This window comes from Bufo gargarizans, chromosome 7 (assembly GCF_014858855.1).
Source record: "Bufo gargarizans isolate SCDJY-AF-19 chromosome 7, ASM1485885v1, whole genome shotgun sequence".
NCBI lineage: Eukaryota > Metazoa > Chordata > Amphibia > Anura > Bufonidae > Bufo > Bufo gargarizans.
The window spans coordinates 129,348,322-129,372,189 of record NC_058086.1 but is presented as its reverse complement, the minus strand read 5'-3'; the positions used below and the strand labels follow the sequence as shown (position 1 = coordinate 129,372,189).

At 44.6% G+C, this 23,868-nt stretch overlaps 2 protein-coding genes across 2 annotated transcripts in view; one reads left to right on the top strand and one right to left on the bottom strand.

Moving 5' to 3' along the window:
* CLCC1 (chloride channel CLIC like 1) overlaps nt 1-11,999 on the top strand; it is a 145,992-nt gene extending 133,993 nt beyond the window's left edge. The window contains exon 15 of the mRNA XM_044301875.1: nt 11,982-11,999. The gene's annotated coding sequence lies outside the window, so the exon portion shown is untranslated. The remainder of the gene's footprint in view (nt 1-11,981) is intronic.
* Nucleotides 4,386-23,868, bottom strand: part of LOC122944194 (G-protein-signaling modulator 2-like) — a 23,878-nt gene continuing 4,395 nt past the window's right edge. Inside the window, exons 2-10 of the mRNA XM_044302420.1 lie at nt 23,433-23,548; nt 21,809-21,964; nt 15,676-15,784; nt 13,754-13,883; nt 12,528-12,598; nt 12,060-12,239; nt 8,655-8,808; nt 7,868-8,085; nt 4,386-6,137 (exon numbers count right to left, since the gene is read on the bottom strand). Of these exons, the coding sequence (XP_044158355.1) occupies nt 5,970-6,137; nt 7,868-8,085; nt 8,655-8,808; nt 12,060-12,239; nt 12,528-12,598; nt 13,754-13,883; nt 15,676-15,784; nt 21,809-21,964; nt 23,433-23,548 (1,302 nt within the window). The 3' untranslated portion in view covers nt 4,386-5,969. The remainder of the gene's footprint in view (nt 6,138-7,867; nt 8,086-8,654; nt 8,809-12,059; nt 12,240-12,527; nt 12,599-13,753; nt 13,884-15,675; nt 15,785-21,808; nt 21,965-23,432; nt 23,549-23,868) is intronic.

Below are 23,868 nucleotides of genomic sequence, written 5' to 3'. Positions count from 1 at the left end.
AAGACGCCAAGGTTCGTCGACTAGAAGTGTGACTAGGGATGCGTGCTACACCCTCTGCGGCCAATCTGGGGCCCACGAGAATGACGGATGAGATGCGGAATGAGAGGAAGAGGCATGAATACGTAAAGAAACGTGAACCGACTCCACGGGATCACCAGCGCGTCGCATGCCAGGGCCATGGGGTCCCTGGACCGCGCAACAAAGTCCTTGACCTTGTTGTTGAAGCACCTCTCGCAGGTGGCCCGAAAGACCTGCGGGTAAAGAGCACACTCGCCGGGATCGAGATGCTCCTGGCTGAGGAAGTCCGCGATCCAGTTGTTGATGCCGGGTATGTGAACTGCCGACAGTGCCAGAACATGTTTCTCCACCCAGCTGAGAATCAGCGCTGTGTTCTCCATGACTGTCGGTTTCTGGGTTCCGCCCTAGTGATTGATGTACGCCACCGCCATGGAGTTGTCGGACTGCACCCGCACCGGACAACCCCTGAGATGGTCGGCCCAATGTCGCAGATAGAGCCGAATCACCTTCAACTCCAAAACATTGATTGGAAGGGAGTGCTCCTTGCGTGACCATACCCTACGAACAGAGAGAGTTTCCAACACTCCCCCAACCCTTGAGGCTTGCATCCGTTGTTAACACTTTCCAAACAGAAAGGGAGGAACGAGCAACCCGACGTCAACATCGGAGAGACCATCCACCATCTGAGGGCCCGGACGCACTGGGGCAAGGAGGCTGGGGAGTGATCCCAGATGGACAGAATGGCTCGCTGACGTGCTCTGGTATAGAATTGAGCAGGAACTGCTTCAAATGCAGAAACCATGTACCCCAGAGCCCGCATGCAGTGACGAATGGGAAACGGAGCTGGCCGCAACAATGAGCGAATCTGAAGATGGAGAGCACCTTGGCCTGACAAGTGTCCAGTACCATGCCCAGATAAGTAAATAGCTGCGATGGATAAAGACAAGACTTCTGTCTGTTCACGATCTATCCGAAGCGCTCCAGGGTGTCCAGGACTATGCTCAGGCTGTCTGTCATTCCCTAGAACGACGGACCCTACACCAGGATGTCATCTAAGTAAGGGATCGCCAAGATCCCCCTGGCATGAAGCAGGGCCACGACTGCCGCCAGAACCTTTGTAAAAACGCTGGGAGCCGTGGACAGGCCGAACGGGAGGGCTACAAATTGGTAGTGAAATAGACCCACTGCGAACCGGAGAAACCTCTGAGATTGGAGTAAAACCCTGAAAGAGGTCTTGCGCAGGAACTGGAACAGTCACACCTTGCTGCAGCAGCATGCAAATTGCCAGAAAAAAAGAATCTGCGGCTGTGGGAGAGTACGGAGGAGACGATTGAAAAAAACAAGACTAAGGGGAGGATTTGGAATCCAGCTTGTAGCCCTCTGCAATGACTTCCCTCATCCACTCATCTGAGACGTGAGCCAGCCAAACATGCCAAAACACATGAAGCTGGCCGCCCACCCAAACTGAGGGCGCCGGGATCCACCAGTCATGCAGCAGAGATCTTAGGGTTAAAGGACTTGGAGCCCTGTTGACGGGAATGCCAGGAAGGCCGCGGCTTAAAGGAAGGCTTGCGCTTCTGGCCTTGGGGCTGGAAAGACCCCGAAAGGGACGAAAAAAAGGCTTCCGCTTTTTTGCCTTATTAGACCGCCCCCTGTTTTGCGGTAAATGGGTGCTCTTACCACCTGTAGCATCCGAAATGATCTCATCCAGGCGCTTATCAAAAAGTCTGCCGGTAAACGGGAGGGCAGTCATGCCGCCCAGCATGAAAGCCATGGGGTACGGCAAATAGCCACCAACAGGGCTGACGAGTGAGCCATAAACCTTGCCCCATCCAAAGATACTTCACAAATATATGCACTGGCATGCGAGAGCTGCAGGACAACATCTGCAAGTTCCTCCGAGGGGACTCCCGACTCAAGACCCTGACGTAAGTTATTTGCCCACTCCCCCATAGCCTTGCTCACCCATGTAGAAGCAAACACCGGCTGCAGCGATGTGCCCACTGCTTTAAAGGCAGATTTTGCAAACGCATCCAGCTTTTTATCTTTTAATATCAGAAAAAGAAGCCCCATCCGCCATTGGCAAGATAGTATGTTTTGCCAAGCGGGAAACTGACTGGTCCACTCCAGGTGGAGCAACCATTTCTTAGTAAAATCCTCCAGGAAAGGATAAAAGACGTTCAAGCGTTTTGGCAACATGAAATGTCTATCGGGAAAATTCCACTCCTTGGAGAGAGAGGAATCAAACTCCTGCTGGCTGGGGAAACACTTGTGCGAATGATGGGACTTCCTAAAGGAAACACCCACGCTGGCAGATGACGGAGCAGATTCCTCAACCTGCAACGTCTCAATAACTGCCGTAATTAAATTGTCCACCGTGAAGGATAGTTTGGACGACTGATCCTCCGGTGAGACAACATCCTCATCTGACCCCTCTCTCCTTGGAACATGCCTCTTCAACTGAGATGTCAGAGTGAGACTCTCTAGCAGGAGGAGAGGCAGAGGACTCAGGAGACACAGAACCCCTTTTGGGGGAGGAGTTTTTGTAGGAGTAGGCCGCACAGGCCGGATCAACGAAGCACTGCGTGTGCGGCCTCACAGCAGGAGCAGCCCCCTGAGCCCTGCACCAGGTACCATTTTTTTTTTCATTACCGTCCATAGTACCTAGGGCGACCACATGGGGACCATTACATAGGGGGAGGAGAGGCTACTGGAGGGGGCACTGTGGGCAGTCTTCTACTCACCTGTCCGAAGTCTTCTGGCTCTAGCCAGATCACCACCTTTGGTGTGTGGCCCCTTGGTGAGGGACGCTACATCGGAACAGAGGGGACTTTCACTGGGGCGGCAGTGGTGATGCGATTGCTGGCAGGAGACAGAGGTTTTTACAGGAACCTCTGGTCCTCTTCTTCCGGAGAGTGGGAACGAGCAGGGGGTTTGGGTGACCCCCTGGTCTCCCATCTCCTGGTTGGGATGCAGGCTGTTTAAGAGACTGCATGAAGTTGCCTACTAGAAGTTAAAAAGTTAGTAACTAGCAGACCTGCAACGCAGGAACGTCTACCTCCTACAGACACTGAGCTAAAACTGATTAGCTTGGTCCCTGCAGGAAGGGATATAGCTGAAGAGGGAGTAGCTTACGCTTTGTGTGCTTAGTGTCTGCCTCCTAGCAGCAACAGCTATACCCATGGTCAATGCCCGTGTCCCCCAATGAGACAGATGAGAAATATCTGATTACAACATTATTGTTAACAGCATATTTTGGTACCTAGTCACATAAAGCAGAATTATCCTTTGAAAAAGCTTCATTAACTCCTGGGATAACAAGGCTAATTTGTAAGAGTCTGAAAATGAAGTCACCTACCCATTTCCCTTGCTGTAAATATTATGAATTGTATTCATCAGTATTTATTCATAGGAAATGTTTTTCAAGGGATACTTTTGCATTTACAGAAAAATGGATCTGTTTGTGAATAGCTTAAAGGGGTTTTCTGAGATGTTAATACTGATGACCTAACCTCTCCTATCTTTTTATATGCTCCAAGGTAACTCCCTTCACAGGACCAGCTTGTAATTTGTATTTGCTTTCAACTTAACCCTTGGGATCATCCTGCAATAAGGAACTGGTACTTACCTGGCATATCCCACACTTCTACTTTGGTTCTCCTAGCCGGGCTCTATCAGCTGCAACAATGACATCATATCTTCAGTGCACCACTGAGGGCAGTGATTGGTTGCAGTGGTCCCATGCTGGGTAAAGACAGTCTGGCCAGGAGAACCAGAATCATGGCATGTGATCTGTTTCTCCTAAAAATGGGCAACCTCTTTAAAACTTTTTCACCAGCAGTCTGACTGGGGAGAAGTTTTGGATAGCTACTCGGAGCACCCTTCTTCCCCAGCAGCTGTGCAACTTGTAGTATATTGTAAGAAGGTTTGAGCTTCTTATTATATACGCTGCACCATGGAGGTTCCCGGTCTATGAGCTCTAATCCACTTTGCTGCTATTGTATTTTACTCTGGATTTTCTGCAAATAGTTCCTATGCAGAGAGCCCAATGCCAAACTGCCCTGTGTGGCTGTACACTAAAAGTGCTGAAGGAATATTCAATTTGTCTTCAGATTGTCTCTTAATGTTAAAGGATTTTTTTTTTAACTGACGGCCTATCCTCAGGGTGTGCCATCCCTAGCCGATCAGCTGAACCCTTGCTGATCAGATGTTCTGTGCAACTCTGTGAACTGAAGGCAGCACTGAAGTTACACTGCGACGTGAACATTGTAGTGGCGGGCGCTCGCTACCATTAACATCTTCTTTAAGCAACCATGGTATATAGAACACCACACTGTACACACAGACAAAAATACACATAATTCAGATTAGTGTTCTAAACTAGGATTTTATTCCTGGTCCACTTTACATGGTTTGGATAAAATACCGTACATAAAAAACAATTAGTGGTGTAGAAAATAAATGTTTTTCTTTTTTTCCCCCCGTCTCATTTCAAAATTTCATGAAAACAATATTACACAACCAAAACTTAAAAGCCAGACCAGACAGAACACTTACAGTACCATCATTTCCCTAAGTAAAAAATAACCCCTTCATGACGGGCATTCTAAAAATGTAAATTTTACTGAACAGCATTGACCAGAAGGTTAGGCTACACAGCAGGTACTGGGGCAGGACTGCAAGGAGCCTTACATTATTTTCTATGGCGACAGCTAGGCAGACCTGAAGAGCATTCTGCTGTACATATGTCTATTCGTTATAATTTTGTTCCCATAGAAGAGATGAGAAGTGTTTGCTGCAATTAAACAGATGCCATGTAACCTTAAATTGCCATACACCGTAGATCAATTTAGAAAAAAACTTGATCATTTCAACAGGATCACAAAGGTAATGAGGACAACCAAACCAGTTGCATTTCATCCATGGTGGATCCTTGTTTCCTCAGGAGATGAGTAGAATCAGAGGTGTCTACTGGTTGCTTATTTTACACCTGACTCCACTTAGTGAAGTAACATCCACACAAACTACTTGGATGAGCAAGTTTATGGGGGTCAGATAAACAAATCAGTAAATCTCTGATCCTTACACTCCTATAGGCCAGTTTCAGAAGAGTGAAACTGATGATTTAGAATGTGGTGTGTCCCGGCCCGACCTCATCTTTAATTAACTGTATTGACACAATGTCGTCAGTACAATTCAGTAGATCTGAGGTCTGGCAGGAGCGCAAAGCATTATAAATTATGCTACGTCTCTCACAGGTAACTCACTCATCTGAAACTGGCCATACATAGGTTTCCTGCTGTGAGTTGATAATACCAAAGTCAGTACCATAGTTTTGCTAATAGAGGTACCTACTGAGCACAGCACAGCAGGTTGCAAGCAAATAAAAAGATTAAAACTACCAGTTAATACCAGATGAGAATATTCACATATAATCATTTAGTGCTTTAGATTACAGTCTAGAGTTAACAATAAGTGCAATGGTCTCACACAACTCTTGCTGTGCCAGTCCTTAGACTCACTTATCCAAACCCCCTTTTAGTAAAGGCATAGTTTAAAAAATAAAAACAAAAAATACCCACACATATATACACATATAAAGAACTTTCCACACAGAACGGCTGTACACTACTTAGCCGACATAGGAGACACTTGCATACATCTACAGGATCTGTACAGTCACACTGTCCAGGAAGCCCCTCTATCCATGCCATGTGTCCATTGTCCTATGAATCATACAACGGCAGTGTCTGAGGTTGTGCATTAGCGAGGACTCATCTGGGGACTGGAGAGAAGTATAACACTGGAAGAGCACACACACACAGTGTGTTAAAGTAGCTCTACTTTACAGAAGAGTATAAAAATTACAGTACTATGAAAAAACCCTGATTATTATTTTTTTAAACCTCTAAGATTAGCAGATTGCAGGAAAGGGCACAATATCCTTTCCCCTAGCTCGAGTTCGGTCTCCTTAGGTGTGATGATAGCGTCACCCTCTGTTCATCCATGCGCTTGGCCTGTGCACGCAGAATAAGACTGAAGAAGTCTTCATCTGGGACTGTGGGACCTTTTTTGGGTGGGGGTGGAGGAGCGCAGCGTTGGTCATCTAACCGTGATCCCTAAAATAAAAGTAAAAAAACAACATCTTTACCGATAGCTCTTAAAGGTTTAGTATGATGTGAAAGCACATACAATGACCAATTTGACTATATAGAAAACTGCCTGTGTGACTGTCCTAGCTAAAATGGGGTTGTAAGTGTATTTTAATGTGTGATGATAGCATCGTGGGTGTATTGTAATACAGCTAGGTAAATATATTCCAAATATACATTGTATTGTTTGGACTACAAGACACTTTTTTTTTTTTTTGCAAGAAAACAATCTTTCTATAAAGTGCCTGCATCTTGTAGTCTACAATCAGGGTGGTCCAGCAGTGCCAGACCTCCCTGATAGTTTCCTTAATGATCCGTCAGAGCACTCATATAGCACTTTCCTGGATCAATGAGAGAGACAGTGGCATACCTCCAGTGGAAGCAAGGCCAGCCTCCTAATTACACTTGGCAAGCTATCTGTGCAGAGGAAAAGATACTAGACGGAGAAGGACCTGTAATAACTTTGGCTCATCGGAGCCAATACATTCTAATACTGCACGGAGCACCCGCTCAGTACAGTATTAAAACAAAAGTTTTATGTAAATAGACTTCAGATGAGGCATCCGAAGTCGATTCGCTCATCCCTAAATCATCATGTGACCAGTGCAGAAAGAGCTCAGTGGTGCAGAGGAGAAGTGGTAAAGGACCTGTGTGATATCACAATGTGAGGGGGTGGAGCTCCTGTGCCATTTGTGGAGGAAAGGTTAGTGGTTTCTCCTCTATAAGTCCAGTGATAGCCCTAATAATGTCCTAGAAATGCTGGGAGTTATAGTTCTCTCCTATTTTATCCCTCTGCATGTAATGTCCACCACTGATGCCTTATAATAACACTCTGGTCATGCTGGGAGTTGTAGGTTTCCTCCTCTTTTACCCCCTCTATGTATTGCCCTGTAATTTCCAAAAATAACCTGGTCATGATGAGACTTGTAGTTCTCTTGTCACTTTTATGATGTTCTGCAGAGGTGCATATTAGGATTTTTTCACATCCAAACTAGTGTCTTTCACTGTTCTGCTCTGTCATAGGACCACAACAGCAAAAATCCGGAAGTGCTGGATCTGGCACATCATGGTTCACAACATCTGACAGATCCCGCTCACTATGATGAGATCTCATGCGTTTCCATTATGGAGCGTGGCAGACTGCAACACTTGGTTGGTCCAGCATTTATGACCTAAACTGTGATGGAGGCCCCTAACACAGATCTAATCAAAGCCTTATGTGTTCTGCAGCAGTGGAGGCATCTATAAAGAGGTTCTGCAGCAGCTGAGGCATTATGAAATTCCACAGCAGCTGAAGTGTGCATTATTATGAGGTTCAGCAGCAGCTGATTTAAAATCCCCCCCCCCCCCCAATGCAAAATCTGTAACAGTTGCTCAAAGTACACCTAAAGAGACACATTTACTTGGATAGGTACATTTAATGAGGTAACCACATGTGCCATTGCGGTTTGTTACAATAGCAGATGGAATACTAAGGTTATCAGATGACCAAAAATATTAAACCCCCTCTACACTAGATCCCAAAGTTACTGACCTTGACCACTCCACTTTATTACACCACAAGAGAAGATGTAATAAGTAGAAAATACGGTTTTCATTTTCTGTTGCCTATATTTGAGGTGTGTCTTACACTCAGGTGTCGCATCGTTCAAAAATAGGGTGTATGTATCCCAGATGTTGTTACAAATGTATCTTACCTGACATTTCACCAGCATGTCAAAGAAATCGTCATCTGGCTCGCGGTTCTCGGTGGCCATCAGGTGGTCCAGGACAGAGTTACTGCGCTGTTGGTTGATTTTCAGTCCAGGCAGATTGCTGAAGCTGGCCCTCTGATCATCCAACCTCCGACTCTGTGAGCTTGCTATGAGGTCCAGAAACTCCTCAGTATGAGGAGATACGACAGATGCAGATAAGGCTGGAGGGGGGGAAAAATAAAATAAAACATTCAACAGGATTGGATGCATTTTAAAGGGTCTGTACCAAAATATAAAACTATTGGTAATGCACAGGGTAAGGAATTACCACTGATTGCAAGACTGGGGGTCCCAAGTCCCCCCAAATGATAGAAGTGGTGGCTGTGCATGCAACCTGCCAGTACATTAATTCTCTTTTATTGGAAAACATTTCTATTAATGAACCCACTGGTTTTAAAGTGATTTTTCTAGTGGCAAATGCCTTAGGCTGTGTTCACACTCATCTGCTAGCCTCTATTCTGTCTAGTTCTGGAAACCTGATACACTTATTTTAGTGAATTAAGCAATGCATACTAACACCGTATGCGATGCCTTCCATCTATTAGGCCTTATGCTTTCATTTGTCAGGAACAGAAGAATAAACATTAGTGTGAACAGAGTCCTAGGAATTGCCCTAACAAATGCTTTAAAGAGACTACAAAAACTGCACCAGATTTCCGTTAGATTCCAGTAGACCTGAGCACTGACGAGCAATATTAAAGCTGCAAGCAGTCCATACGTGTGTACATACATTTTCTCATGGATTTTGGAGGCGTTGATGTCGCTGTAGTCAAGAGGTTTTTGCCCTGCAAACTGCACCTCTGATCATCCATTCGGTTGCTTTGAAATCGACTCAAAAGATCAAAGAATCCTTCATCTCCAATACTGTCTGGGACCGCAGATTTCTGGAAATAAGGGGGGCGACCAGTTAGTGCAGCACAACTAACGCTCTGTGTATAAAGTCACGAGACCCAAGGAACAAGCCTGAAAGCATCAAACTGCCTAGAACCATACTTCATGGTAGGAAAGTATAAAGCCCCTCTGTTTACAATGCAATAAATGGCTTCAGTTTAGATCCATGGCAGAAAGGTTCAGATCCGCATGAGGATTAGCTCCATTGTCATTCTATGTGGCCCAATCCTCTATTACCTCCTGCAATACTGCAAGCAGCATGCTATTTATTTCCATAGGTAACACCAAAAACCCACCCAGAAAATTTCCTCTGCATGAGAATAGGAATGCAAAAGCCCCATTCACATGCTTAGGATCTGGACTGTTCTTCGATTTGATGCGCATCACAATGAGTGTGAATGGAGCCAAACTGCTGCATCAAAGAAAACAGATTTCAGAGCAGAAAGCTGCTGGGAATGTACAGTATGCTCCATTCACTCAGTAGGTGCCCTATAACAAATGTATCCACACAACGTTTGTGCACTTGCCTCTACAACCAGACCTGCATGGAGCAGCTGCCTGCCAACCTGCTTGATTTGTGTCTAGAAACAAGGAAATAGCGTTCTAGTAAAAGGTGACTGGATGCACCAGGTTTTACGGCTGTGTAACATGTAGACCTAGGCTGAGAGAGTAAAGTCAATGTGATCCATCCACACACGTATAGAATTTAGTATAGAACAGAAAACATTTACTAGAAAGGGAACACTGCTTTAGAGGATTCTGCCAGCAACTAGTCAAAGCTGATCACAATGCAGAAAACAGCAATATGGATCTCATCTACAAAAAAAGCCAGAATGAGGAATGTTCTGTTTCTGATCTTATAACATTTCCCATATTGTGATTCTGTGCTGGGATCAAGTTGTGAATTAGCAGGTTCTCTGAACGTCCTATTCTACATATAAAGTGATATAAAATCAAGTACTCAGTGCTGCGTGGCATAATCACATCATGGTGTAATCAGCATGACAAATCACTGTCCTTCCATCCCACCTCCATGGGAAGTTGAGGTTTTCTTCCATGGCATATGGTGTTTAATGGGGTTTTCTGCTTTCCTCAGGATAGGTCATCAATATCAGATGGGCAGGGGTCTGCCTTCCGGCACCCCAGCCGATCAGTTGTTTTAAGAGAAGCCAGCTCTTGTGCGAGCACTTCTTTCTCTTCACTGTATACCTGCACGCTGTTGACATTGCAGTATGGCAGGCCCTCCATCCCATTCAATTTAATGGTACAGAGCAATTAGTTACACTGTGACCTATTCAAGGGACAGTGTGTAAAGAGTAAAGAAAACGGTGAAGAGACTGCAGAGCTCTCTTCATACAGAGAGTCGGACCCCTGTAGATTTGATATTGATGACCTGTCCCGAGAATAGGTCATCAATATTGGGAAAGCACAAAACCCCTATAAAAGAATTGTACAGGATTAGAAAAACTGCTACTTCTACCAAAAGCAGTCCACTAGTTGTGTGTTGTATTGCAGCTCAGTCCCATTCACTTCACCAGAGCTTAGCTACAATATCAGACACTACCCACAGATATGGCACTGTTACTAGAAGAAAGCAGCCATATTGTTCTAATCCTGCACAATCCCTTTAAAGGGGTTAAAGGGATTCTGTCATGAGATTTTACCCCTATAACCTAAACATATGCCCATGTCCATACTAATAACATGAATCCTAAACTGGGATTATTAAACCTGCTTGTGGCTCCATTAGCCCAAATGTTTTTTTTTTTATAACCTGTCAATCACCTACCTAAGGTGCCCAAGGGGTCGTCCGTTAATACAGGGTGCCCGGCCGCACCCATCGCTGTCTGGTGCCCAGCGCCGCCCTCCCTGTCTACAGTGCCGCCTTCCTCACCTCAGCGCCGCCTCCACAATCCTCCCGTCCCTCTGCCAGATCCCGCAGTTGCGCACTAGGCTCAGGTGCGGCCGGGCACCCTGTATTAACGGACGTCCCCTTGGGCACCTTAGGTAGGTGATTGACAGGTTATAAAAACCATTTTTTTGGGCTAATAGAGCCACAAGCAGGTTTAATAAGGCCAGCTTAGGATTCATGTTATTAGTACGGACATGGGCATATTTTTAGGTTATGGGGTAAAATCTCATGACAGAATCCCTTTAAGATTAGTATACAGGTGAAAAATTAGAATATTGTGCAAAGTTCATTTATTTCAGTAATGCAACTTAAAAGGTGAAACTAATATGAGATAGGCCTCATGCACACAACCGTTCTTTTTTTGCGGTCTGCAAACCGCGGATCCGCAAAAAAAACTGAAGCCGCCTGTGTGCCTTTCAGAACAGGCGGCCCATTGTAGAAATGCCAAATTTTGTCTGCAAAACGGACAAGAATAGGACATGTTATATATTTTTTTTCCCGGGGCTACGGAACGGAGCAACGGATGCGGACAGCAGGCGGAGTGCTGTCCGCATTTTTTGCGGCCCCATTGAAGTGAATGGGTCCGCATCCGAGCCACAAAAACTGTGGCTCGGATGTAGACCAGAACAACGGTCGTGTGCATGAGGCCATAGACTCATTACATGCAAAGCGAGATATTTCAAGCCTTTATTTGGTATAATTTGGATGATTATGGCTTACAGCTTATGAAAACCCCAAAGTCACAATCTCAGGTCCCCTTTTCTCAAGGGGTATGGATTAATTAGCTGACTAGAGTGTGACACTTTGAGCCTAGAATATTGAACCTTTTCACAAAATTCTAATTTTAAGCTGCATTAATGCAATTCCTTTTAATTTGTATTACTGAAATAAATGGACTTTTGCACGATATTCAAATTTTTCAAGTTTCGCCTATAAGGTAAAATGTGCTTAAAAATACTGGTTACATCCACCACACTGCTGGCAATGACACTGCAGTGGTCCCCATCAGCCATTGCTTGTGCCATACATCCACTGAGTCACTGGCCTCAGCAGTGATGCTTTTATGTCCACCATGAAAGCAGAGGACAGTGGTTGGCTGCCATGCTTGTGCAGATGTATCTCATCACTGCAGGAAAAGTAGGCAAAAACAGGCAGGAGTTGGCACCACAGTGTTGGAGCGGCAGGGGGTTTAAAAGGAGAGTACAGGTAATTTTTCACATTTCCCACTGTTGTGCATTTTTTTTTATACTACAGAAACACACTTTAAGAGACCCCTGGAGTTGGGCCCCTGTTGTAACCAATAACTTGGAACAGAAAAAAAAAAAGAAATACCCGCTGGGAGTTTGTCATCTTCCTGTTGGCATCTGAAGAGTTACTGGTGTCCTGCAGGACTTTGGATGCACTGTTCTTAAACTTCTTGCCCTTAAGTTTATTAACAAACATGAGCTTAGCAGAAGGCTTGGACAGAAGAGATTTCTGCTTTGTGAGGATCTCAATGTTCCAGTTCTCCACCTGAAGGTAACAATTCAAAGACAAATATACAAGGCCATTATGTATTGTTCTAGTAGAGGCCACAGAGAAGGCAGAGGTTGGTACGTTCAGATACAGCGTCACTCAGCAAGCAAGTAGTGAATTGGTTCATATTAGGTTATGTACTGTATTTAAAAGCTGTTCAGATCGCAGCTCCTTGCCTCCTGCATGACCCCTCAGAATAAGTATGGCCGCATTTTGTTTGATGCTTGCTCTAGTGAAAACTGAGAACACACAATTTTTCCCACTACGTCCATTCAGGTGGCTTACCCTGTCCGGCGTTAGCTTCACGAGCTCAAGGTTCTCCATGCTGTGACGTCTGCTCAGACGTGGCCGCGCACCTGCCAGACAATGCAGGAAATATAAGTTCTCTGTCTTTCTCTTGAAACAAAGAAGGTTAACAGATTTTCTACAATGGATGACATCTGTCACCAGCCCCACTGCTGATCTGAGATGACCAGGTCCATGTGGGCTAGAAGCTTGTCTTTTCTCTTTTAAAATGGATTGTCTAAGATAATTTAAAACCTCAGACAACCCATATAATGTCTTAAGTTTTAAAAAACACGTGATACCCACCCCTTTCTCCAGCGCCAAACTCTGCAGCACTGGCCCGATCTATGACACGCTGTTTCATAGCGTTTGGCTGCACTGGTCATGTCACTGGGTCAGTGTCTGCTGCAGCCAACCACGTGATGCATCACCAATGCGGTCAACAAACGGTGGATCAACGTTGCAGGACAACAAACAGGACTGGATCAACGCTGCAGAGGATGGCGCTGGAGAAAAGGGGCATCGCTTTTTTTCTTCATTTTAAGCTATTCTAGGGTTTGCTTGAGATTCTGACTTATCCTTTAAGTTGCTAACAGACATATTAAAGTTAACATGCATACTTAGGCAAAAATCACATGTTTTTTTTTCAACGGGGATGGGAGTGCAACAGCTGCCAGTCACATCTGATGCTACTCATCCCCTGGAGGACTTTCTTTCCTATAACAACTGCTATCAGCAGATATCACTAATGCAAGGATCTGCCTACATACACTGTGTTTATACTGGAGGAGCAGGGGGGAATTTGTCAGGAGGGGAATGATTGAAGTCAGTGTTGCTCGAGTCTTTATTGGTGTACTTTATGCCACATGTTTGATACATTTGTCTCAGCTTTCCTACTACACTCTCCTATTAGAGTGAGCCTCAATCATGAATCTGGAGTGAAACTCCTTAACAGCTAACCACACCCACTTTCCTATCCATGTTTAAAAACTGGAGCGAGTGGTGTAAAACTGCAAAAAAGTTGCTAAATGTTTGTGCAAGTGAGTGCAGAAAGTCGCAAAAGCCCTATTTTGCAACTTTTTGAAGCCAGAATTCTGGAGTGAAGGTATGATAAACCAGGGCTGAAATCTTTATTATTTTAAGTAAATAATTGTGTAAGTTTAATACTGCACAAACAAGCGTAAATGTACAATCAGAGAAACATGACGTTTATATTTTCTTCTTACCAAGTAAGCTGCTTTCTGAATCAGGAACCTCGGAGAGCACAGACGTATTGGTACTGTAGCTTAGTCCAAGCACCATCTGCAGGTCAGAGAGGTTCAGTTGTGCAGTCAGCTCTCCGTTACGGTCCCCCAACTGTCAAGACATGGAATCAGGTTTATAAAATCAACCATTCTAGAGAATCACAATGTATACAGTTACTGAGAGTAAGCAGTAGTCCTATATGTGAGGCCTAAGTATAAATATACGATCCACAGGATAGGCGATAAATGTCTGATGGCTAGTAACCCCACCGATGGCTATGCATGTGTGCTGCCGCTGCTGCGTTGAGCATCTATGGGACTAATGGAAATACCAGAATGCTATGCTGTACTGTCCCGCAGACTTTCAATGCAGGAGCAGCACGCGTTTGACTGCAGTGCCAGTTCTGGGACCCACATTCTTTCAATTGTGGGGGTTACAGCAGTAGGTATCCCAGCTACTAGACATTTATCCATGGGAAAGGTAATAAATGCCTTTCACCCCACCGATCCCTTGCTCGGTTCCCCGCGTCTTTCTGCACGTGCACTCGCACAGAAAATAACTTGGATGGCCTAGTCGACCAATCAGTCCAAACAATTTCCTATGTGTCAAGCTGGGAAGCAGCGGCGTCCCAAGCAGTCTTAGAACGGTAGCGACAAGAGATTGGTGAGGGGAAATTAGCTCATTCAGCCTCCTTTTTTAAATACAATCACTGCCCTGGAAAACAACATGTGTCATTAAGGCCTCATGCACACGACAGTTTTTTTTTTAAGGTCCGCAAAAACGGAGTCCGTAGGTCCGTGGTCCGTGACCGTTTTTTCATCCGTGGGTCTTCCTTGATTTTTGGAGGATCCACGGACATGAAAAATGAAAAAAAAATCTAAGTCAAGTTTGCCATTGAAATGATAGGAAAAAACGGACACGGATCACGGATCACGGACACGGATGCCAATCTTGTGTGCATCCGTGATTTTCACTGACCCATTGTCTTGAATGGGTCCGTGAACCGTTGGCCGTGAAAAAAATAGGACAGGTCATATTTTTTTCACGGCCAGGAAACACAGATCACGGACGCGGCTGCCAAACGGTGCAGTTTCCGATTTTTCCACGGACCCATTGAAAGTCAATGGGACCGCAGAAAAACACGTTAAACGGGACAACGGCCACGGGTGCACACAACGGTCGTGTGCAGGAGGCCTAATGTGAATAAAAACTAACAGCCCCTGTGAGGGTTGAGACTCCATTTTGTACCTTGTGCAGCCATTGTATGTCATAATCCTTAAAACCTTAGTGTGGAGCATCTATGATAAACTCAGGTCACTCCTAGCTCCCTCCGACCTTGTTCCAGTAAGGCATTTTGTAAGTATCAGCAAGATGCGTACATGACTATCACGCACCTGGAGAGATAAGATGCTCTGGGCGTAGAGCCAAGAGGCGCTCATCTTATCTCAAGGTTTTATAGCTCAATGTGTAAATCTTAAACTACGTGTTTTTTTACTGTTGAAAATGATCCAGAAAAATACTATATATTGTCTGCTTTTCCCTGAATAAACTAGAGCAACTTGATTCACAATACTGAGTCTGTGTCAGTTCTTCTCTGAGTACTCATACATCTTTTTATTCGGAGTCCATCGTTCATCCGGTATTGGGGTCATTGCCCCGACACCCCTTTATATGGGCTGACACAGAAGGCAATTATCGGGAATGAACAGTTTACTTCTGGTAATTGCCTGCTCATCAGGAGGAGGCAAGAGCTACATTTACTTGCAGAAATCATCCCCTTTCTATAGGATCAAGCAATAAGTCAATCTCCATCAACAAATGAAAATGAATAAGACAAAATGCGTATGAAAATTCTGCCATGTGAACATATACAAAACAAACGAGTCATGAGAGCCTTTGTTACCTCTCTTGAGATTTCCAGGTGCCTCTCTGCAAAGTGCACAGCTTGGTCATGGTTTCCTAAGGCAGTATATGCATTCCCCAGACTCCAACATGCCCGACCTTCTCCTACCCTACAATAAAGACATATACATATATATAGCATACTATGATGGAAACAATTTACAACTGCAACAAAAATGCCCAAGCCTGAACAAACATTTTCAAATCTGCCACCAGCGACCTACCTATCAAACTGCATAGTCCCATAGCTGTATTCACCTGATTAAAAGGCTGTTTTTCTTTTGTTGCTCCGAGGCAAGGCTGGAGTCAGCACCCAGCATACCCAGGCAAGTGCAAGTGTCGGGGCCCGCAGCACAGCTGCCAGAAGCAATGAGCGCTTCCATCAATACAGATAGAAGTACTCATTGCTGGAGCGCAGAAAGCTGGGTCCTGTCACTCACCTCTGAGCTCCCCGTGCTCCTCCACTCCTTCAGGGCAGCCGCGCTCTGAATGGTGAAGCAGGAAGACTGGGCGGAGCCTGCAGCCAGGTAATCGTCATAAGCTCTGCCCACACAGTGCTACAGACTGATCTGTGTCTGCAGTAAAGAGAGAGGACTGTGAGCTTCAGGAACGGGACAAGGTGAGAAGTTACTATGTTTTTTTGTTTTTAATACAAAGGTGTTTATTACTACTCTGGAGGGGGGGGCACAAAGGTGTTTATTACTAAACAAAAAAGGTAAATAAACACTCGCGCTGCCGTCTGGATAAATTGGGGTGGGGGTGAGCTCACACAAGTAGTTTATTACTACTCTGGAGGGGGGGGGGGGCACAAAGGTGTTTATTACTACTCTGGAGGGGGGGGGGCACAAAGGTGTTTATTACTACTCTGGAGGGGGGGGGCACAAAGGTGTTTATTACTACTCTGGAGGGGGGGGGGCACAAAGGTGTTTATTACTACTCTGGAGGGGGGGGGCACAAAGGTGTTTATTACTACTCTGGAGGGGGGGGGGCACAAAGGTGGGCATTACTACTCTGGAGGGGGCGGGCACAAGGGAGGGCATTACTACTCTGGAGGGGGCGGGCACAAAGGAGGGCATTACTACTCTGGAGGGGGCGGGCACAAAGGAGGGCATTACTACTCTGGAGGGGGCGGGCACAAAGGAGGGCATTACTACTCTGGAGGGGGCGGGCACAAAGGAGGGCATTACTACTCTGGAGGGGGCGGGCACAAAGGAGGGCATTACTACTCTGGAGGGGGCGGGCACAAAGGAGGGCATTACTACTCTGGAGGGGGCGGGCACAAAGGAGGGCATTACTACTCTGGAGGGGGCGGGCACAAAGGAGGGCATTACTACTCTGGAGGGGGCGGGCACAAAGGAGGGCATTACTACTCTGGAGGGGGCGGGCACAAAGGAGGGCATTACTACTCTGGAGGGGGCGGGCACAAAGGAGGGCATTACTACTCTGGAGGGGGCGGGCACAAAGGAGGGCATTACTACTCTGGAGGGGGCGGGCACAAAGGAGGGCATTACTACTCTGGAGGGGGCGGGCACAAAGGAGGGCATTACTACTCTGGAGGGGGCGGGCACAAAGGAGGGCATTACTACTCTGGAGGGGGCGGGCACAAAGGAGGGCATTACTACTCTGGAGGGGGCCACAGAGGGCATTACTACTCTGGAGGGGGCCACAGAGGGCATTACTACTCTGGAGGGGGCCACAGAGGGCATTACTACTCTGGAGGGGGCCACAGAGGGCATTACTACTCTGGAGGGGGCCACAGAGGGCATTACTACTCTGGAGGGGGCCACAGAGGGCATTACTACTCTGGAGGGGGCCACAGAGGGCATTACTACTCTGGAGGGGGCCACAGAGGGCATTACTACTCTGGAGGGGGCCACAGAGGGCATTACTACTCTGGAGGGGGCCACAGAGGGCATTACTACTCTGGAGGGGGCCACAGAGGGCATTACTACTCTGGAGGGGGCCACAGAGGGCATTACTACTCTGGAGGGGGGCACAGAGGGCATTACTACAATGAAGGGGGCACAGTGGGCATTATTACTATGAAGGGGGCACAATGGGGATTATTACTATGAAAAGGGGCACAATGTGGCATTACAACTGTGAAAGGGGCACAGAGAGGGCATAACTACTGTGAGGGGACACACATCTGTACAAAACTACTGTGAAGGTTGTACAATGAAGGCAATACTACTGTGAGGGGGTACAATTTTGTTTAAAGTATTGGGGGGGGGGGGCAGGGAAAGGACCAAAAACCGCAGGGACGCCACTGAAGCAGGGAACTATTTGCTCCCCGCTCCACAGCAGCAGCACGTTGTCCTCACACATCGCCCTGCTGATCTGTGTAGGAGCGCCATGTGTCACAGTATCCTGCTGCTGCTGATGGGGAGCGCAGATCATGGGAGGAGCCAGGTGACTGAGGCGAGGAGTATATTTTTTTTTTCTACTTCCTGTTAAAGGGGCACATCTGGGCATAACCACTGTGAAGGGGCACTGGGCAAATATTTTGGCATATCCACTGTAAGAGGGCATGCATCTTGGCATATCTACTGTGAGGGGGGCACATATCTTGGCATATGTACTGTGAGGGGGGCACATATCTTGGCATATGTACTGTGAGGGGGGCACATCTTGGCATATGTACTGTGAGGGGGGCACATATCTTGGCATATCTACTGTGAGGGGGCACATATCTTGGCATATCTACTGTGAGGGGGGCACATATCTTGGCATATCTACTGTGAGGGGGGCACATATCTTGGCATATCTACTGTGAGGGGGCACATATCTTGGCATATCTACTGTGAGGGGGCACATATCTTGGCATATCTACTGTGAGGGGGCACATATCTTGGCATATCTACTGTGAGGGGGCACATATCTTGGCATATCTACTGTGAGGGGGCACATATCTTGGCATATCTACTGTGAGGGGGACACATATCTTAGCATATCTACTGTGAGGGGGACACATATCTTAGCATATCTACTGTGAGAGGGCACATCTTGCCATATCTACTGTGAGCGGGCACATTTCTGTGAATAGACCTGAGGGACTGAAACACTGGGTAGAAAATAAAAGTAGGCACATAAGTACCGATTCACATATATCCGCTCTGTAGAATGCTCTGTGTAAGGTATTTAATCTATAATACATGCCGTTTCACAGTACAAAATCCCACAAGGGGGCCCACTGAGACTTTATCGCCCAAGGGCCCACAAACCTGGAGTCGGCCCTGCTGACCGTTCTGGAAAGGAGTTATGCAATATTAGTCTTTTTAACCCTTTCACCTTCATTCAACTTTTCATTATCAGCAATGGCCTGATGTATATAGGTCTAGGGACCACAGGTTAACCCTTTCAACCCTAGGCCAGTTTTCACCTTCCTGCCCAGGCCATTTTGTGCAAATCTGACAGTGTCACTTTATGTGGTAATAACTTTAAACACTTTTACTTATTCAGGCCATTCTGAGATTGTTTTTTCGTCACATATTGTACTTCATGACAGTGTTAAAATGGAGTATAAAAATGTCATTTATATTGAATTTTTTTAAAATACCAAATTAACTAAAAATTCTGAAAAATTAGCATATTTCCAAATTTCAATTTCTCTACTTTTATAATAAATAGTAATAACAAAAAAAATTGTTATTACTTTACACTCCCCATATGTCTACTTCATGTTTGGATAATTTTGCAAATGCCATTTTATTTTTTAGGGACGTTAGACGTTTAGAAGCAAATCTTGAAATTTTTCATAAAAATTTCCAAAACCCACTTTAAAGGACCAGTTCAGGTCTGTAGTCACTTTGTGAGGCTTACATAATAGAAACCACCCAAATACACCCCCTTAAGGTATTCAAAACTGATTTTACAAACTTTGCTAACCCTTTAGATGTTCCACAATAATTAATGGAAATGGAGATAACATTTCAGAATTTCACTTTTTTGGCAGATTTTCCATTTTAAATCAATTTTTTCTGCTAACTAAGCAAGGGTTAACAGCCAAACAAAACTCAATATTTAGTTAGTAGTTTACAGAAACACCCCATATGTGGTCGCAAACTGCTCTGTACGGGCACACAGCAGGGCGCAGAAGGAAAGGAACACCATATCGTTTTTGGAAGGCAGATTTCACTGGGATAATTTTAAGCTGCCATGTCACATTTGAAGACCCCCTGATGCACCCCTAGAGTAGAAACTGACCCCATTTTGGAAACTACGGGATAAGGTGGCAGTTTTGTTGGTAATGTTTTAGGGTACATTTTTGGTTGCTCTATATTACACTTTTTGTGAGGCAATGTAACAAAAAAATTGCTGTTTTGGCGCAGTTTTTATTTTTTGTTCACCTGACAGGTTAGATCACATTGTATTTTTATAGAGCAGGTTGTTACGGACGAGACAATACCAAATATTTACATAATAAAAGCAGTTTTGAATAAAATGATTTTTAGTGTTCTGAAAGCCATATAGTTTTTATTTTAGGCGACTGTCTTATGTAGGGGCTAATTTTTTTCAGTATAAGATGACTGTTTGATTAGTACTAATTTAGGGTGCATATGACTTTTTGATCACTTGGTATTACACTTTTTGTGATGTAAGGTGATAAAAAAAATTGCTTTTTTGACACACTATTAGGTCATGTGATATTTTTATACAGCAGGTTCTTACGGATGTGGCAATACCCAATATGTATACTATTTTTTTATTTATTTAAGTTTTACACAATAATATCTTTTTCTGAAACAAAAAAAGTAATAATCATGTTTTAGTGTCTCCATAGTCTGAGAGCCATAGCTTTTTTTTTTTTTGGGCGATTTTCTTAGTTAGGGTATCATTTTTGCGGGATAAGATGACTGTTTGATTAGCTCTATTTTGGGGTGCATATGACTTTTTATTGATTGCTATTTCACTTTTTGTAATGTAAGGTGACCAAAAATTGCTTTTTTTACACCGTTTTTATTTTATCTTCTTTTACGGTTTTCACCTGAGGGGTTAGACCATGTGGTATTTTTATAGGGTAGGTTGTTACGGACGCGGCGATACATAATATGTCTACCTTTTTTACTTATTTTTTTACATTTAACACAAAAAAAAGCAGTTTCGAAACAAATTAAAAATAAATAAATCATGTTTTAGTGTCTCCATAATCTGAGAGCCATAGTTTATTTTTTATTTTTTTGGCGATTGTTTTAGGTAGGGGCTCATGTTTTGCGGGATCAGAAGACAGTTAGATTGGTACTATTTTGGGGGGCATACGCCTTTTTGATTGCTTGGTGTTGCACTTTTAGTGATGTAAGGTGACCCCAAAATTTTTTTTTTTGCAGTTTTATTTTATTCACCTGAGGGGTTAGGTCATGTGATTCTTTTTTATAGAGCCGGTCGATACGGACGCGGCGATACCCAATGTCTATGTCGATGGAAGCTCTCTCCCTCCCTCCACACATCGCACGTGCCACGGTCAAGGGTTAATGCGCCGGCATCTGTGTTTTCACGCATACAGCAGGGGTCCGGTTATCAGTGACTGCGGAACCCATGCCGCTGATCGGGCAGCAGTAATAGTACTATTACGGCGCTGGTCGGGAAGGGCTTAAGACTACATGCATATGACCATATGCCTTTTGCGGTCCGCAAACCACAGATCTGCAAAATACGGATACCTTCTGTGTGCAATCTGTATTTTTCTCAGCTTCATTAATAAAAAAGCAAAATGGACAAGAAGAGGGCATGTTCTGTAATTTGTAGGATGGAAAAATGGATGTGGACAGCACACAAATGACATCCACGTGCTGCCTGTTCTGCTAGGTCTATGTGTGATGCCTAACTGGAAAATGACTTTCCAGTTTCCAGTATTAGAATGGTGGAAAACGTCCCTTCACACAAAGAAATCCATCCCCATAAAATATTGTAAAGTAGCATTAGAAGACATTCAATGATATTATGTAACGTAATTGTCCCAAATCCTTATAAAAAGTTCCAGGCAGCCAAGTGTATGCTCTATGTGTTATTACTACCCAGTGACTGCAGGATGCACGACTGCTTCTCCAGATGTGCGGAGACACCCACACACCCCAGCCCCAATTGTGAGATGCCTTCTGTAAACATTTTATAAAGAAATGTATTCAAGCTGTAACCTGTCATTAAGTTCCTTAGCGATGACGAGATGCTTGAGATGATAGTCAATGGCCTTTTCATAGTCCTGAAGTAGAGTGTAGGTATTGCCCAAGCTGTAACAGCTCTGCGCTTCTACCGCCCTGTCCTTCAATTGCCGGGCCAGTTGAAGCGTTCTTCTGCAGAAAAGAGTAAATGTTACTGTACGAAAAGAATGTGACATCACATTGCAAAGTGTAAAGGTGCCTTACACATTTCTATATTGTTAGCCGAACAGCGGGTTCAGACAACAATCTAATTTGTATTGGGAACGTCCAACTCTCCCCACTGAGCGTGTATGGGAAAGACATTGGTCAGCCAAATTATTGTTTGGCCTACTAAATATGTGGCCAGCTTAAGGACTTGCTCACACCTCACTGAATCAAGAACATGTGCAGCTTGCGTTCTCCACAGACAGCACACATATCCATTGATTTCAATGTGTTTATTCACACAACCTTGTTCTTCCACCGACTGTGGGTCAATGGAAAAATCATGGAGACGTGCACTGCTTTGATCCATTTTGTGAACCAGACATCACCACAGAACTGTACAGGTCCATAAAAACCATGGACAGAACAGGAATGCCATCCATGTGCTTTCTGTTTTTCAATGAAAAGAAATTTGCTAAAAAGTTTGTAAAAAATAAAAAAATGAAACAAAAAAATTTTTTTAAATGAAAAAATGCATCCATCACATTGAATAAATATGGGGTTGTGTTGCTGCCGCCCATTAACATCCAAAACCAGGAAGTTCAGATTGTGAACAACGGGGCAAGCGGGAGCATGGGGTTTGAGGAGAGAACTCAAAGACGTGACAGGTACACCTATATGTTCTACAGGCGACTGGAAAATGGAACATCATAATACTATTGTCAATGGTCCTGGACATCCCCTTCAAAAGGAAACATGTCGACATTGAACATGCAGGCCCTTCTGCAGACAGCGTGCAGTACAGCAGGATGAGTTGGGCAAATGAAAATATTTTTTTTTCTGTGTCATGAGTTTAATCTAGGTGTCTTTATCAATGCGCCTTTAACAAATATGTATTTTACGGTGAACTATATAAAAAATGTATTTCCTTATTATTTATTGGTCAGCAGTCAGTGCCCTGATGCCCAAGGCTGTTGGCAATTGCCTGGGCAATGGGCCAGGAGCTTGTGCAGCGAGTCAGTCTTCTGAAGAGCGAACGAGCAGCAGAAGAAGTCCACTGAACGTCCACCATAAAGACCAGTATACACTGACCATTATAGAAACATGACAGAAGAACATATTGGTGAAGTGCAAGAGCTTGGAGTGATTTCCAGAACAAGAGCTGCAGTGTCCTTCAGAGCCTTTACTCCTGGTCTTGGACTTTCATTTATGGATATCTCAGAAGCCTCCAAAAATAAAGCAAAGCATTGTTTATTTGAAGGGTCCTTTGATTAGTATGTTCTAGAAGGACAAGTCCCTGCAATGAACCTAGCGCGCTTTGGGTGCTCTGTAGTTTTGGAAACTGACAGAGGTCTAAGCTCACAACTCACAATACTACTAGTGTGAGCTCACAACTGTCAGAGCTCACAACTAGGTCTGAATGTATGCCAATGAATCACAGCACATAATATCTTACTTGTAGTACTCCGCTGCCATTTCAAATTCACCCAGGAAGATAAAGGCATTTCCAAGATTACTGTAAGCTCTTCTTTCTGCAGATCGGTCACCAAACTCCCTGGCAACTAACAGCCGCTATGTGAAAAAGAGGAGTGAATATATTAATAACCACACTCATGAGTAACCATAGCTCATATTACTGCACGATAAAGACAATACTAGAGTACTAAATAATTAGGGCAAATACATTACTCCTGAAGCCCTCCTGGTCCTTAAAAGCAAAATTAGCAAAAAGAACAAATCATGACTTCAACATGTGAGCAAACACATTGGTGTCTTCTTCATGCAAGCAGATTTGCCTGTACTGATGTGTGTCCAGGCCTCCCCTAGCGATATGCCCCCATTGTCTAAGATGGGATAACCCCTTTAAACAGACCAGCTCTGTATGGATACTT